This window comes from Thunnus albacares, chromosome 13, assembly GCF_914725855.1.
Source record: "Thunnus albacares chromosome 13, fThuAlb1.1, whole genome shotgun sequence".
Lineage (NCBI taxonomy): Eukaryota > Metazoa > Chordata > Actinopteri > Scombriformes > Scombridae > Thunnus > Thunnus albacares.
The window spans coordinates 13,727,937-13,739,712 of NC_058118.1; the positions used below are offsets into that span (position 1 = coordinate 13,727,937).

General features: G+C 37.1%; 1 protein-coding gene across 1 annotated transcript; it reads left to right on the plus strand.

Annotated features, from left to right (window-relative positions):
• Positions 1-10: 10 nt before the first annotated feature.
• Positions 11-9,282, plus strand: tmem135 (transmembrane protein 135). The gene is made up of 15 exons (XM_044370940.1): positions 11-181; positions 690-817; positions 2,449-2,541; positions 2,758-2,791; positions 2,905-2,970; positions 3,622-3,668; positions 3,775-3,816; positions 3,910-4,086; positions 4,195-4,264; positions 4,382-4,549; positions 4,856-4,919; positions 5,045-5,121; positions 6,043-6,141; positions 6,248-6,315; positions 6,542-9,282. The coding sequence occupies exons 1-15, from the start codon at positions 44-46 to the stop codon at positions 6,690-6,692; spliced, it is 1,422 nt and encodes a 473-aa protein (XP_044226875.1). The 5' UTR covers positions 11-43; the 3' UTR covers positions 6,693-9,282.
• Positions 9,283-11,776: the final 2,494 nt, after the last annotated feature.

An 11,776-nucleotide genomic window follows, 5' to 3' on the forward strand; every position in this document is an offset into this window, starting at 1 on the left:
GCGCGTCGCCGCCTCTCTGCTGTTTGGTCGTCAGAATACAGACATGGCTGCTCTCAGTAAGATACCGCACAGCTGCTACGAGATCGGTCACACCTGGAGCCCGTCGTGTGTGCAGTCTGCCGTGGATGTAACCAGGGGTGCTTTGGAGGTTTCCTTTAAAATATATGCCCCTCTTTATCTGGTAGGTGTTGCCGTTTGACCTCACATATTTGGACATGTAACATTAGGTTAGACTCTGAAGCTAAAGTTAGCTAACATTAGCCAACCAAGTGAGGCTAACTAACCTAAGTTCTGGAAAAACGTCGTAAATATTAACTGACACTCTTAACTAGCTTCAAGTTCAAGTTTATGGACGTGCACAAAGTCAGACACATTGCAGGCACCATGCTACTCTTTAAAAACATAGCATAATGTACACTTATGTTAATTAAACAGTAAGTTAGTTAACTGTAAATAACATCTGACATACACACAGACGAATTCCAGCGTAAAAGTTAGTCAAATCCAGTTTTGTCAAGTTCTCATGTCAGTTTTTGGTGTCACATGCGGAAGCTTATCTCGTATCTTCAGATCTTTAGTTAGCTTAGGTTTCAAGGGTAAAGTTTACCTCGGTTGAACAACAAGTTTGCTCAGCTTCCGTGCAGTGATTTGTGACAGCAGTGACTGACAGTGACCTTATTGTGTTGCAGATAGCAGCAGTTCTAAGGAGAAGGAAGAAGGATTACTACATAAAACGGCTCCTCCCTGAGATTCTACAGTCTTCCTCTTTCCTCACTGCCAATGGAGGTCTCTACATTGTTTTCTTCTGCATTCTCAGGTTAGCAGGTGTCTATGTACATTCTCACTCTTTCTCACTGCACCATTGTAGCTTTTCTCTTTTTTTTCAATTTGCAGCTTCCCATTCAGGGTTAAGGGAAACATAAATATTGATATTTAGTGGTTGATTCTCAGTTTTCCCCCCACTTAGGCTACACTTATGATAGAGTGTTAGACATCATAGCAAAAGCCTTAACCCCACTTTCAGATTTTATTTTGCGAATTCACTGATATTTGTCCATTCAGGCCACATTAGAACAGGTCCAGATCCACCCCTCTCACCATCTCACTGCTCATGCCTAAACCTAACCAAGTGGGTGTGTAATGTAGTAATGTAGGTGTGTCATATAGATACTACAAGTCTGCAGATAGACCTACTTGGTCACAGCGCTTGGTTAAAATTAAAAAGGTTGTGCACCTTTTAATTTACTTCCCAAATAAAACAGAGACTTCCCAAAGGAATACAATACAGACAACTGCACTTTGTACATAGTTTTGTTTTTATCGTGCAAACAATACAAAAATGTGTGTGTGTGTTTTAAAACAGGTTTTTGTTTTTACAATGTTTGTGTGTGTGGCTTATTTTACAAAAAAAACATCACTAGTTCAAATAGCCTCTCCTAATGACTGTGTCTAACGAAATGAAGTATTATGACACATTATTTTATGAGCAGTAGCAAGTTAAAATAGCATATGAATGAGAATTCATGCCAGTATCATTCTCATAGGGTTACTACCATGTGAGCATGAGGTTCTATCTGACTTTTTATTTCTCTTCCTAGACCATTTGAATATGGAATTATGCTAGTGAGTCGATATATTTAAAAAGCACAATATTTGTTTTGTATATTAAAGTTACATGTCATATTTTGAAGCTCAGAATCTAAGAACTGTACTCAGCCTGGACCTTGAAAGTCCTGAGGATAATGAGGTTCTTCCAGTAACACTCGTTGACTTCTTGCTTATTCACAGAATATTTTGTTTGTACGCCCCCTGGCGTCTCAGAGAATACCGCCCCGAACAACGCGTTGAGTATAAACACCTCTGTGCATGCGCGTAGCTCACACGCTATCTGTGGAGGCCCACGCCACGGTGCCTTGCGCGAGTATAAATGAGGCTTAACACTCTTTCATAAGTGTAAGTGGTGAAAAAATGGAGAATCCACCACTAAATATCAATATTTATGTCTCTCTTAACTTTTCCCTTAACCCTGAATTGGAAGCTGTGAATAGGAAACTAACTTCAGTGTCGTATCCCAGCAGACAGCTCAGTTGAAATTAAGATGCAATAAATGTAAGATTTTCAGAGGCTAAATTGATGCATCTGTGGACTAGTGGGTCATTGGAATTTAATTGCTCCTAACATGAACAAAGCAAAAGCATTTTGGAGCTGCTTATGGTCAAAGAGCTGCTCACAATTAAAGATGACTATATAGACTGTTCATGGCCATATAACTATTGTAAATATGCCTTTTAAATAATATTTATCTTTTGATTTAAAAAAAGTAAGGACTATGAGCAAAACATTGCTTCTTAAAAGAAGCTCAGTGCTGACTGTGTGCTTGAGTCCATTATTTCAGGTTAAGAACACACACACACCCACAGAAATAACACTGAATATTTCTGATTTAAGGAAACTGCTGGGAGGGTTTTACTCCTGGTCTGCTGGGTTTGGCTCAGCACTGCCTGCCTCCTATATTGCCATCCTCCTGGAGCGCAAGAGCAGGTGAGATTCCTGTCTACTTTCTATATTTACTTAACTATATTTAGCTTTCATCCCCTACTGTCTGAAAGTCAACCTGTGTTTTGAATTTTAAAAAAAAAGTCTTTCAAGTACAACACTGGAGCTTTTTAAGTTATTGGACACATCTAAAGTATTGGAAATATAGACAGTGTGTTTGTTGAGAATCTTTATTTATTCTCCCTTTCTCGCCCATGCCAGGAGAGGACTGCTGACAATATACATGACAAATCTTGTAAGAGCTTCTCTGTTCTTTTCAACATTTTTTTTGTTGTACATTAGATTTATATTACACATCGTCTGTTTTTGACACACAGCATATATGTAACAGAATACTCTTGTTGTCAGGCCACTGAGACCTTGTTCCGTATGGGAGTGACAAGAGGGATCATCAAACCCATTAAACATGGCGAGGTAAGACGAGAGAAAGGTTTGGTTGAGCTGAAAGTGAAGGGAGCTGAATAATAGTTGCGTACAGTAGGGCCTTGTCTCTCCTCGGGTAAATTAGCTTCTATTTAAGCTTTGGCTGCTAGAAATAACTGGCTTCTTTGTGAATAGAGTTGCTAATGACTAAACACTTTTTAAACTTCACATTAGGTAAACACTGCTCGATTGATAGCTGCAGAAAGAAAATACGCCCCAGTTACACTTTTTTTAGGTCAGGCGATAGAGTGTGCTCAGTTTTCTTGCACATGTTGCCAGTGTCAAATGTGTTTGTCCATTTCAAGCGACAAAGACATACATGTGCTTGTGTCATTGAATATTATAAAAAGATTTGGGATCAGATGTGTCAAATTATGAAGTAAATTTCTATTAAACTTGATAGCAGTCTTTGTCTCTCGAAGATCAAATGTGTCACTGTCGTCTCGGTTTGACCATACGTTCAATATGGCCTCAGTGTCGATGACAGTAATTGGATTGTTGCTAAAAATGACAAATAAATAAACAAATAGCCACTGATGACCTTCATGTATTTATTGGCTCTCCCCATCATGGTGGTGAAATGATTTGTTTACGTTTCACCTGCTGTCCTGATTCCCTCTTCCTGTCTCTGCTTCTCATTAGGTGCTGCTGTTCTGCATCACTGCATCTCTCTACATGTTCTTCTTCAGGTCAGAGCAGCACAGATTGTTACAGTGAAATGTGGGATATTGATCAATTTGTTATTATGAAACAAGAGCTGATGTTTCGAGTTAAAATGTGTGTTTCATACTGCAGGAGTAAAGATGGTCTCAAAGGCTTTGCCTTCTCTGCATTAAAGTAAGTTGCCCTGGTTCCTATTGATGTCTTTATTCATATACTTGACGGTGTTTTGGTAGAGCTCACAGAAGTGGTGTGCATTTTCTCTCACAGGTTCATCATTGGCAAGGAAGAGATTCCATCTCACTCTGCGGTGGCAGAGCACGCTCACACAAGGCCCCTTGAGAGGACAGCTGCTGTAGAGACCGAGGATTCACAGGCGCCAACAGAAAGGCCCAACCCCAGGAGGAAAACTCTGGTAGCGTACACCAGGGAACTGTTAGAGTCAATGTGAGGGAATACACACTTGTACACAGATGCACAACAACACATTGGCTTGTACAGGTTGCTCAGTATTTACTCTTTTTTTAATAAAATGTTTTTTCTTAAATAATCCAGATGCAAACATGGTCCACGACACAGATGTTGTAAGCATTACCAGGACAACTGCATTTCCTACTGTATTAAAGTAAGACATTTTCTTACCCAAGATCTTACTCTTTGTGTTGATGGATTTACAGCGCTCAAATTCTATTTATATTCTTCTATAATTACATCTAAGAATTTTGTCTTTTCTTCTGTCCAGGGTTTTGTCAGGATGTTCAGTGTTGGATACCTGATTCAGTGTTGTCTTAAAGTGCCCTCAGCATTCAGACAGATGTTCTCTAAACCCTCACGGCTCCCGTCCGTCTTCTACAACAAAGAGAACTTCCAGCTAGGAGCCTTTCTAGGGTCTTTCGTCAGTATCTACAAGGTACATTTTATATTGTTTTGTTTATTCTTTTTTCCTCTGACAACATTTTCTCTTTCTTTACTTACTTATTTTTTTTCTTCTTTGCTTCCTTTCTTGCTTTCAGGTGCTTTATTTGCAAAAATATTTACAAACAATTGTGCCAAAATATCAGAATATATCATCAATATCTACAATATATATTTCTGTGTTTCCCGTCTCCTCAAAGACACATTTGATCTGTAATCTTTGCTAGCATTCCCCATTTCTTTCCTATCTTAGTATTTCTTGTGTTGTGAGTATTATGTTGTTTGTTTTTCTTTCACTCAGGGAACAAGCTGCTTGCTGCGCTGGATGCGTGATATTGACGATGAACTCCATGCACTGGTAGCTGGTAAGATTGTGTAAACTGTCGAATAAAATGCTTTTTTTGAACAATCCTCCTCTGATTTTGTCATTTCTCAGCTGATTAACTCTGCTGGACAATTGTCTCTTTGCCTTTTTTCTCTGTCTTTCAAGGCTTTCTGGCTGGAACTTCAATGTTCTTCTACAAAAGCACAACGATATCCATGTATCTCTTCTCAAAGCTGGTGGAGGTAAAAGAAAAAATATATATATTCATATATAGATTCATATATAACATCACAGAAACAAATGCAACTGATTGGAGTAAAAATACAATTGCATTATCAAGAAAATATACAAACACAAATTAATCTTGCATCTCAAGGAAGGATAAATGACATTGACTGAATATCATACAAAATAAAAATCACCTCAAATGATAAATAAAAAAATTTAAAATATAAAATAGTATTGTTAGGGTCACTGATACACATCTCTTTGTTTAGTTAAAAAATGACTTAGAGGCCTTCATACATGACCACAAAGACTCTTTTAGAGTCAGATATCAGTTCATTTTAGGAATTTTAGGGAACATTTTACACTGCACAGTTTGTACAATCAGTATGTTTATATGCAGTAACCTAGTTGTTGTAAATCTGTGTTTACATGCAGCAGGTCAGTTGAATTTTTCTCCGACCCTTAATCCGACCTATTTCTTTTAACTGTTGTTTTGATGCAAGACATTGCTTCTTGATAGAGATTGGAGGATGCATCAGTGCAGCTAATGATCTCTCCTTTCATCTTGTGTAGCACAATTTTTGTCTTGTCTACCATTTTGGTATTAAACCATTATCAGTCATTTTGACAGTTATAATGCCACTTCAGAATGATCTTTATCATCAAGGAACAGCATTTAGAGCAGCACTTCCTATTTTTTGTGGTTGGATTGCACACTATACACATAGATATGTTATATGTACAACTTCTTAATCTTGCATGTATGCCTTTACTTGCAGTATGGTTGCTTTTATTCAGAGCCATGTAGAAATGTTTTGAAAATGGTAGTTGTTGCCAAGTTGACTTAGATGTTGGTATACGTGTCTGCTTATCTATAGTTTATCTGGATTGGTCAGTTTATCATTAACAGCACGTGGAATAATCTCTGTTTTTAGACCATGTACTTCAAGGGCATTGAGGCCGGCCGGTTCCCTTACTTTCCTCAGGCAGACACAGTCATATATGCCATCTCCACTGCTATCTGTTTTCAAGCTGTAAGTAACACATAAACAAACATGCATACCTACGCACTTAAATGTGCTTCACACACATTTTTCTGCTGAGTAAGGAAACAATGTATGACTTATTATCGTTACACAGGCTGTGATGGAAGTGCAGAACCTCAGGCCTTCATACTGGAAGTTCCTGCTGCGGTTAACTAAGGGCAGGTAAGGATATTTGGTGTGGAATCTGTCAGTAGTGTTTTATTTTAAAATTGTGTATCCATATCAGAGAAAAGTGGCTCTTTATTTATTTATTTACAGATAATAGATTCTAACATTTTTTTGGAATTTCTTGACAGGACAAGATTGTCAGTAACCTAAGTGATCCTCACTTAATCTTATTTAGATGACAGTGAGTGTTACATAGATTATTTTGTGTCTCCTCTCCTAGGTTTGCTCTCATGAACCGACAGGTGCTGGATATATTTGGGACACAGGCCTCCAGGGACTTTAAAGGCTTTGTGCCCAAACTGGACCCACGTTACACCACGATGCCCAGCCAAACAATCCTTCCACCAGGAGCCGACATCCAACTGGGATGACGTGGGACCACGCACTGGGAGGGGCTTTAGAGTTACCACAGTGGGAAATGTGGCTGTTCTTTCTGACTGACTTATGGGTTTTTTTAAAAAGGTGTTAGCAGCTCAGAAGTGGTGATGTTGTGTTAGGAAATGGGATAATCTTTGGAGGATATAAAAGCCCAAGATCTGAACAAAGCAGGGGGTCCTGAGTGTCAAGTGTTGTACACGCACACTTACTGTCAGCGATTGAACACATACAGGTAACTAGTAAAATAAATTAAATGCATAAATTCATTAATAATGACAATTGTTTTAATAGCAGTACTGCCCTAATGAAACTCAGTAGTAGAGGACAAATACTAATAAGAAAACTATATGAATGAGGACCATAAATCAACAGTGATTTATATTTTGTTGACAATTTGCATTTGGCAGGATGACATTAACCTTTTCCACAAGTTATAGATGGTAGTAGTAAGGTTCATATAGAATGAATTCTTCTAAATCACCAAAAAACTCTAAATTGATTTATTGGGATCAAAAAATGACTTGGCTTAGGATACAACATTCCTTAAATCATTGTGTTTCTTCATTTTACAAGTTACCTGTAGGTTGATACTGACTGAATTCATTGTGGTCATTTGGTAGCTTTCATGTCAGAGGATGAAACTCACTTATTTTGGAACAGGCATGATACCTTTATTTGACTCTGATTTAAGAGCAAGCGCAAGGATTTGAGATTATTATTCCCTGATCATTTCTGAATGTGTCCTTTTTCAAGACAATTGGTGCAACTGATGAGAACTAGAATTATGTAACTTTATCAGATATTGTAGTCTGTAGTAGACTATGAGAGGTGTATTTAGATTTATGATGTAAATGTGGGAAGTAACCAGTTGATTTTCTTTTCATAATTTCAGTGATTTTTGAATGCAATTGAGGTTTTTTTTTTTCTTTACTCACATTGGGGTTTTTTTTAGATTACACTTGACAACAATGACTGCAATGGAGTGAGGCACCCTAATAGGTACTTAACGGGTAGAAAGCATGCACAATTTCACCTTGAAGGCACAGTAATGGGTAGTAAATACAGCTAAGAAACATTTTGGAAATCTGATATTTATTTACTAGTTATTACTTTTTTTTTTTTGCAGAAACCACATTGAGACACCTGTTTACATGCACACAAGAAAACAGATTATCATGAGAATGCATTTACACACAGTGCTTTAACATGATTACTTTAAAACTTGCATTTACAGTTTCCAGATTGTGAATAATCACATTTCTCCTTCACTGTATCTTTATTAAGAATTTGGCATATTTGAAGTGCATGAAAAAGTTCATGTTATGTAAGAAACATGCAGTCATAAATTGTGTTACAGCTTAAAGAGATTATTTGGTCAGGACTTGATGAGTGAGTCAATAAGAGTCTGGATGAGAACTGTTTTTCATACTGTGTACATGTGTCAAATCTGGTTTTAACAAATCTGGTTGTATTGAATTATTTTGGTTACAAAATATTTCCAGTACTCCCACCGCACTGCTGTCGCATTGATATATTTCCTGTCCTGGGAGTTTGGCACATAGTTATAGTTGGATACTTGGTGTCTTTTCCTCCTCTGGTTTACAGTAAAAGACATGATTACAGTTCTCTGTTAAACTGAAAAAATATAACAGTTTGATCAGAGAATAGGCTCCTACACATAGAAACAGCCTTTCATTTACAAATGTATTCTGTGAGTTAAATCATTGTACAATTGTAGGAGTTGAGACTTTGAAACTATGATATGTGATAAACTGATGGATAAGATAAAGTGGCCCAACTGACAGTGGAAGAGAAACTACATCTGTAGCTTCATTTAGTGCAAAGTCTGAATTACTTGCAAATGACCTTTAAAGCTTTGAACCACAGAATATATAGTCTACCATTATTTCAAGAAGTCATATTGCTAAAGTCATAAGATCCATCCTGGCGCAATGTTCTCTGGAGGGTTTTAGGTTAGAAATTACTTAATTTTAATATTGACTCATACAGGCCAAACTTTCCCAAACAAAGTTTTTTTTTATGGTTCTTGTGGTTTAAGCTCATCAAATATAAAACTGGTGTTGGCTGTCAGTTCCGAGGTGAATCAAATATTTAAAATCCACATTTATTGAAAGGTAGTTTACAGAGAAATTTGGTGCCACACACAAGGAGTGTTTCTGTGAATAAAAAGACCACAGCTCTGTTTGCTTTTGTTTTTGTCTCTGAGACATAAGGATGAATGCCAAAAAGATTTTTTTGTGTTTTAAATCTTTTATGTTCTCTGAAAAGTGTGTATTACATTTCTTACTAAGAGAAAAAAACATCACAGAGGTTCTGAAGTTAATGAAATAATGAGCATGGTGGTTACTTCTGTGATTTATGTAATATTTCTAAATGCATATTAGACTATTGCATTGTATCTTCAAATCTTCAAGTGGACCATTCTTCATTCCGGATGTGAAATGATTGCATACAATTGAACTATAAAATAGTTTAATTCTACATCTTCTTGTACAGATCTCATATTTCTGTCAGTTATTTAAACTGCCAGTTTGTTTATATTAAAATATTTTTTGATTCCTAGTGCTTGACTTGTTTGTGTCTGTTCAGAGATCTTGTATGATTTTGAAGTAAAGGAACATTTTTTGATGTTGGTTGTTTCAAAAAAGCAAAATGAAGTTCAGGCATTTTATCTTCATCCAGGGCAGAGGTTCTCAACCTGGAGGTGATTAATGATTAATGAGTAAGTGGGGGGAAAAACTGATTTCTCAGACTTTCTCTGTTTTGGGTTGTGAAATGTCAAACAGTCTCATCTTATCGTTAAATTGAACAACATAAAAAATGGAAAAACATGTTGTAGCTGACCTTGACCGTGCTGTAGCCAGAAGACATTTCTTCACTATACAAAGAACCACTGATAATAGTGAACACAGCACAGACAGTACAGGCATGTTGCTCATTCACTGTATTCTTGTAGCATTTCTGTATATCTCAAGACCTCAAGATTAGATCAAATAGCTGCAGTAATAGTTACAACTGATTCTAACAGTGCTACATAGTCAGATAATGCATATGTATGTTGCCACCACAAGCTTCAGATAAATTCTCTTGAACTATGTGCTTTCATTGCTGTGAAATAGTCAATAGTGCTACTTGTTACAGGAAGGCACACCACGTTCATTCATTGTCTTCTCCTCAGTCATGTCTCCTTATATTGCAACATTGTTTGAAAAAAAGAAAAACAAACTTTTTAGTGCCATTCTGCATGGTAGCAGTAAAAATAAAAAGGATTCAAGTGAAAGTTATAATGGCTAGTACTACGTAAATACTTAAGCTTCCAGTCCATTCATGTAGTGTACAGGTGCAGGTTTGTGGTAGAGGCTGAGCAGTGTGATGCTTTGTTGATGTAATGTGTTATTGTAGATCTGTGGCCAAATCCATTACCAGTATAATCGGGGTGTTGGGAATTTGTGGTCAGCTTCACCAACATTTCCAGGGCAGAACAAGATGCCTGTGATTAACCCAATGTAATTTTATAATATATTCATGGGTCCTGCAGGACGATTCCTCATGTGATCTAAGCCTTTTATCTAACCACATTATGACAAAATGTGGTTTGGTCCATAGTAAAGTATCTTGAAATGGCTGGATTTCCATGAACTTCATGGTGGATATTCATGGTATTAAGAGGATGACTCATAAATGTGGACAGTAATGCTGCTTATAAGGAGGACAAATACTGTCATAACAGTCTCTTTTACTCTTTTACTTTGCATAGTCCATGAAATGTATGTTTTTCGTTGTGCCATTCACGCTTAAGTGTCAACTTTGTACACAAGGTATCAAGAACTACTTGCCTGATTTCCATTAAAGGATAGGTTTACAATTTTTAAAATCTGTCTCAAAACAATAGTCAGGTGCCCAAATTAACAATGAAATAGGTTTTTTTTTGCTATAACCATTCCTCCTCTTCATACCGACTATTAGAAGATTCTTTCATAATGAAGAGTGATGGCAGCCAAAATCCACAAGCCTCCTGTGCAAAAATGTATTAAAAAGTTTATCTGAAGCTAATATAAAGCTTCAGATCCAAATGATTAAAATCAAGTAGATATCTTTCAATGTCACTGTCTTTTTAGTGCCTAAGTCCCTCTTTCTGTTACTATACTTCCACCGCAGCTCAACAGGGAAACTCCATTTGATATGACTAACTCAGACTGCTGACGCCTCATAGAAGCTTTAGATCAATTTTTAAATACATTTTTGCACAAAATGACTGTGTGGACACACTGTGGGTTTTGGCCCCCATTCCTTACTACTATGAAAGCACACTTGAAGGGGATCTTTTAATATCCAGTATGAACAGGAGGAATGATTACAGCGAGCCAAACCTTTCTCAGGGTTCATTTGGCACCTGACTGTTGTTTTAAGAGAGACTTGAAAAGTTGTGAACCTATCCTTTAAATGTGCTATGTATGGTCATCACAGTTAAAATCCTCATGTTTTAAAGACTCATCCTAACTGGTGCCACCATCAGGCCAAAATTCCCACTTGTACACAAGAAATCTAATGCGCAGATTGCTATGAAATTCATGCTGTCCAGAGGGAATTTCAAGAGCTTTCCTCTTGCATCACCCTCAGGCCAAATACTCCTCCTAGTCTGACCAAGAATCATGTTTGATTTACAGGACTGCAATGTCTGCATGTGTTGATGGAGGGCAGCAATGAGGCAACAGTGCTTTTAATATACTCCAAATGGACAAAAGAAGAACTCCATAGTGGGGAAGTATGTAAAGCCTGATGTGATTCCACATTCAAAGTAGAAGCATGTAACTTAACTAATTCAAAATAAATATGACACCTGAATACTCAAGAAAGCTATTGTGTGCATTTATACTGAAATAATAGTAAAGAACAAATAAGCAATATAGTGTTGTGATGCATATCATTTCTTGGCTAAGGTCTGTAGAAAAAGGTAAATGCTTGATTCATATATGGAATTTGACCCACATAAAGACAGTTCCTGACATCGAACAATTCATTTTGTGCTAGTCTTGGTTTGAGCGTGCACGACAAA

Bases quoted from the DNA above. Each gene is read 5' to 3' on its own strand.
- tmem135 (XM_044370940.1), top strand. From the start codon at position 44: ATGGCTGCTCTCAGTAAGATACCGCACAGCTGCTACGAGATCGGTCAC. The intron at 4,265-4,381 runs GTAAGACATTTT...TCTTCTGTCCAG, and splicing joins GCATTTCCTACTGTATTAAA to GGTTTTGTCAGGATGTTCAG. The intron at 5,122-6,042 runs GTAAAAGAAAAA...CTCTGTTTTTAG, and splicing joins TCTTCTCAAAGCTGGTGGAG to ACCATGTACTTCAAGGGCAT.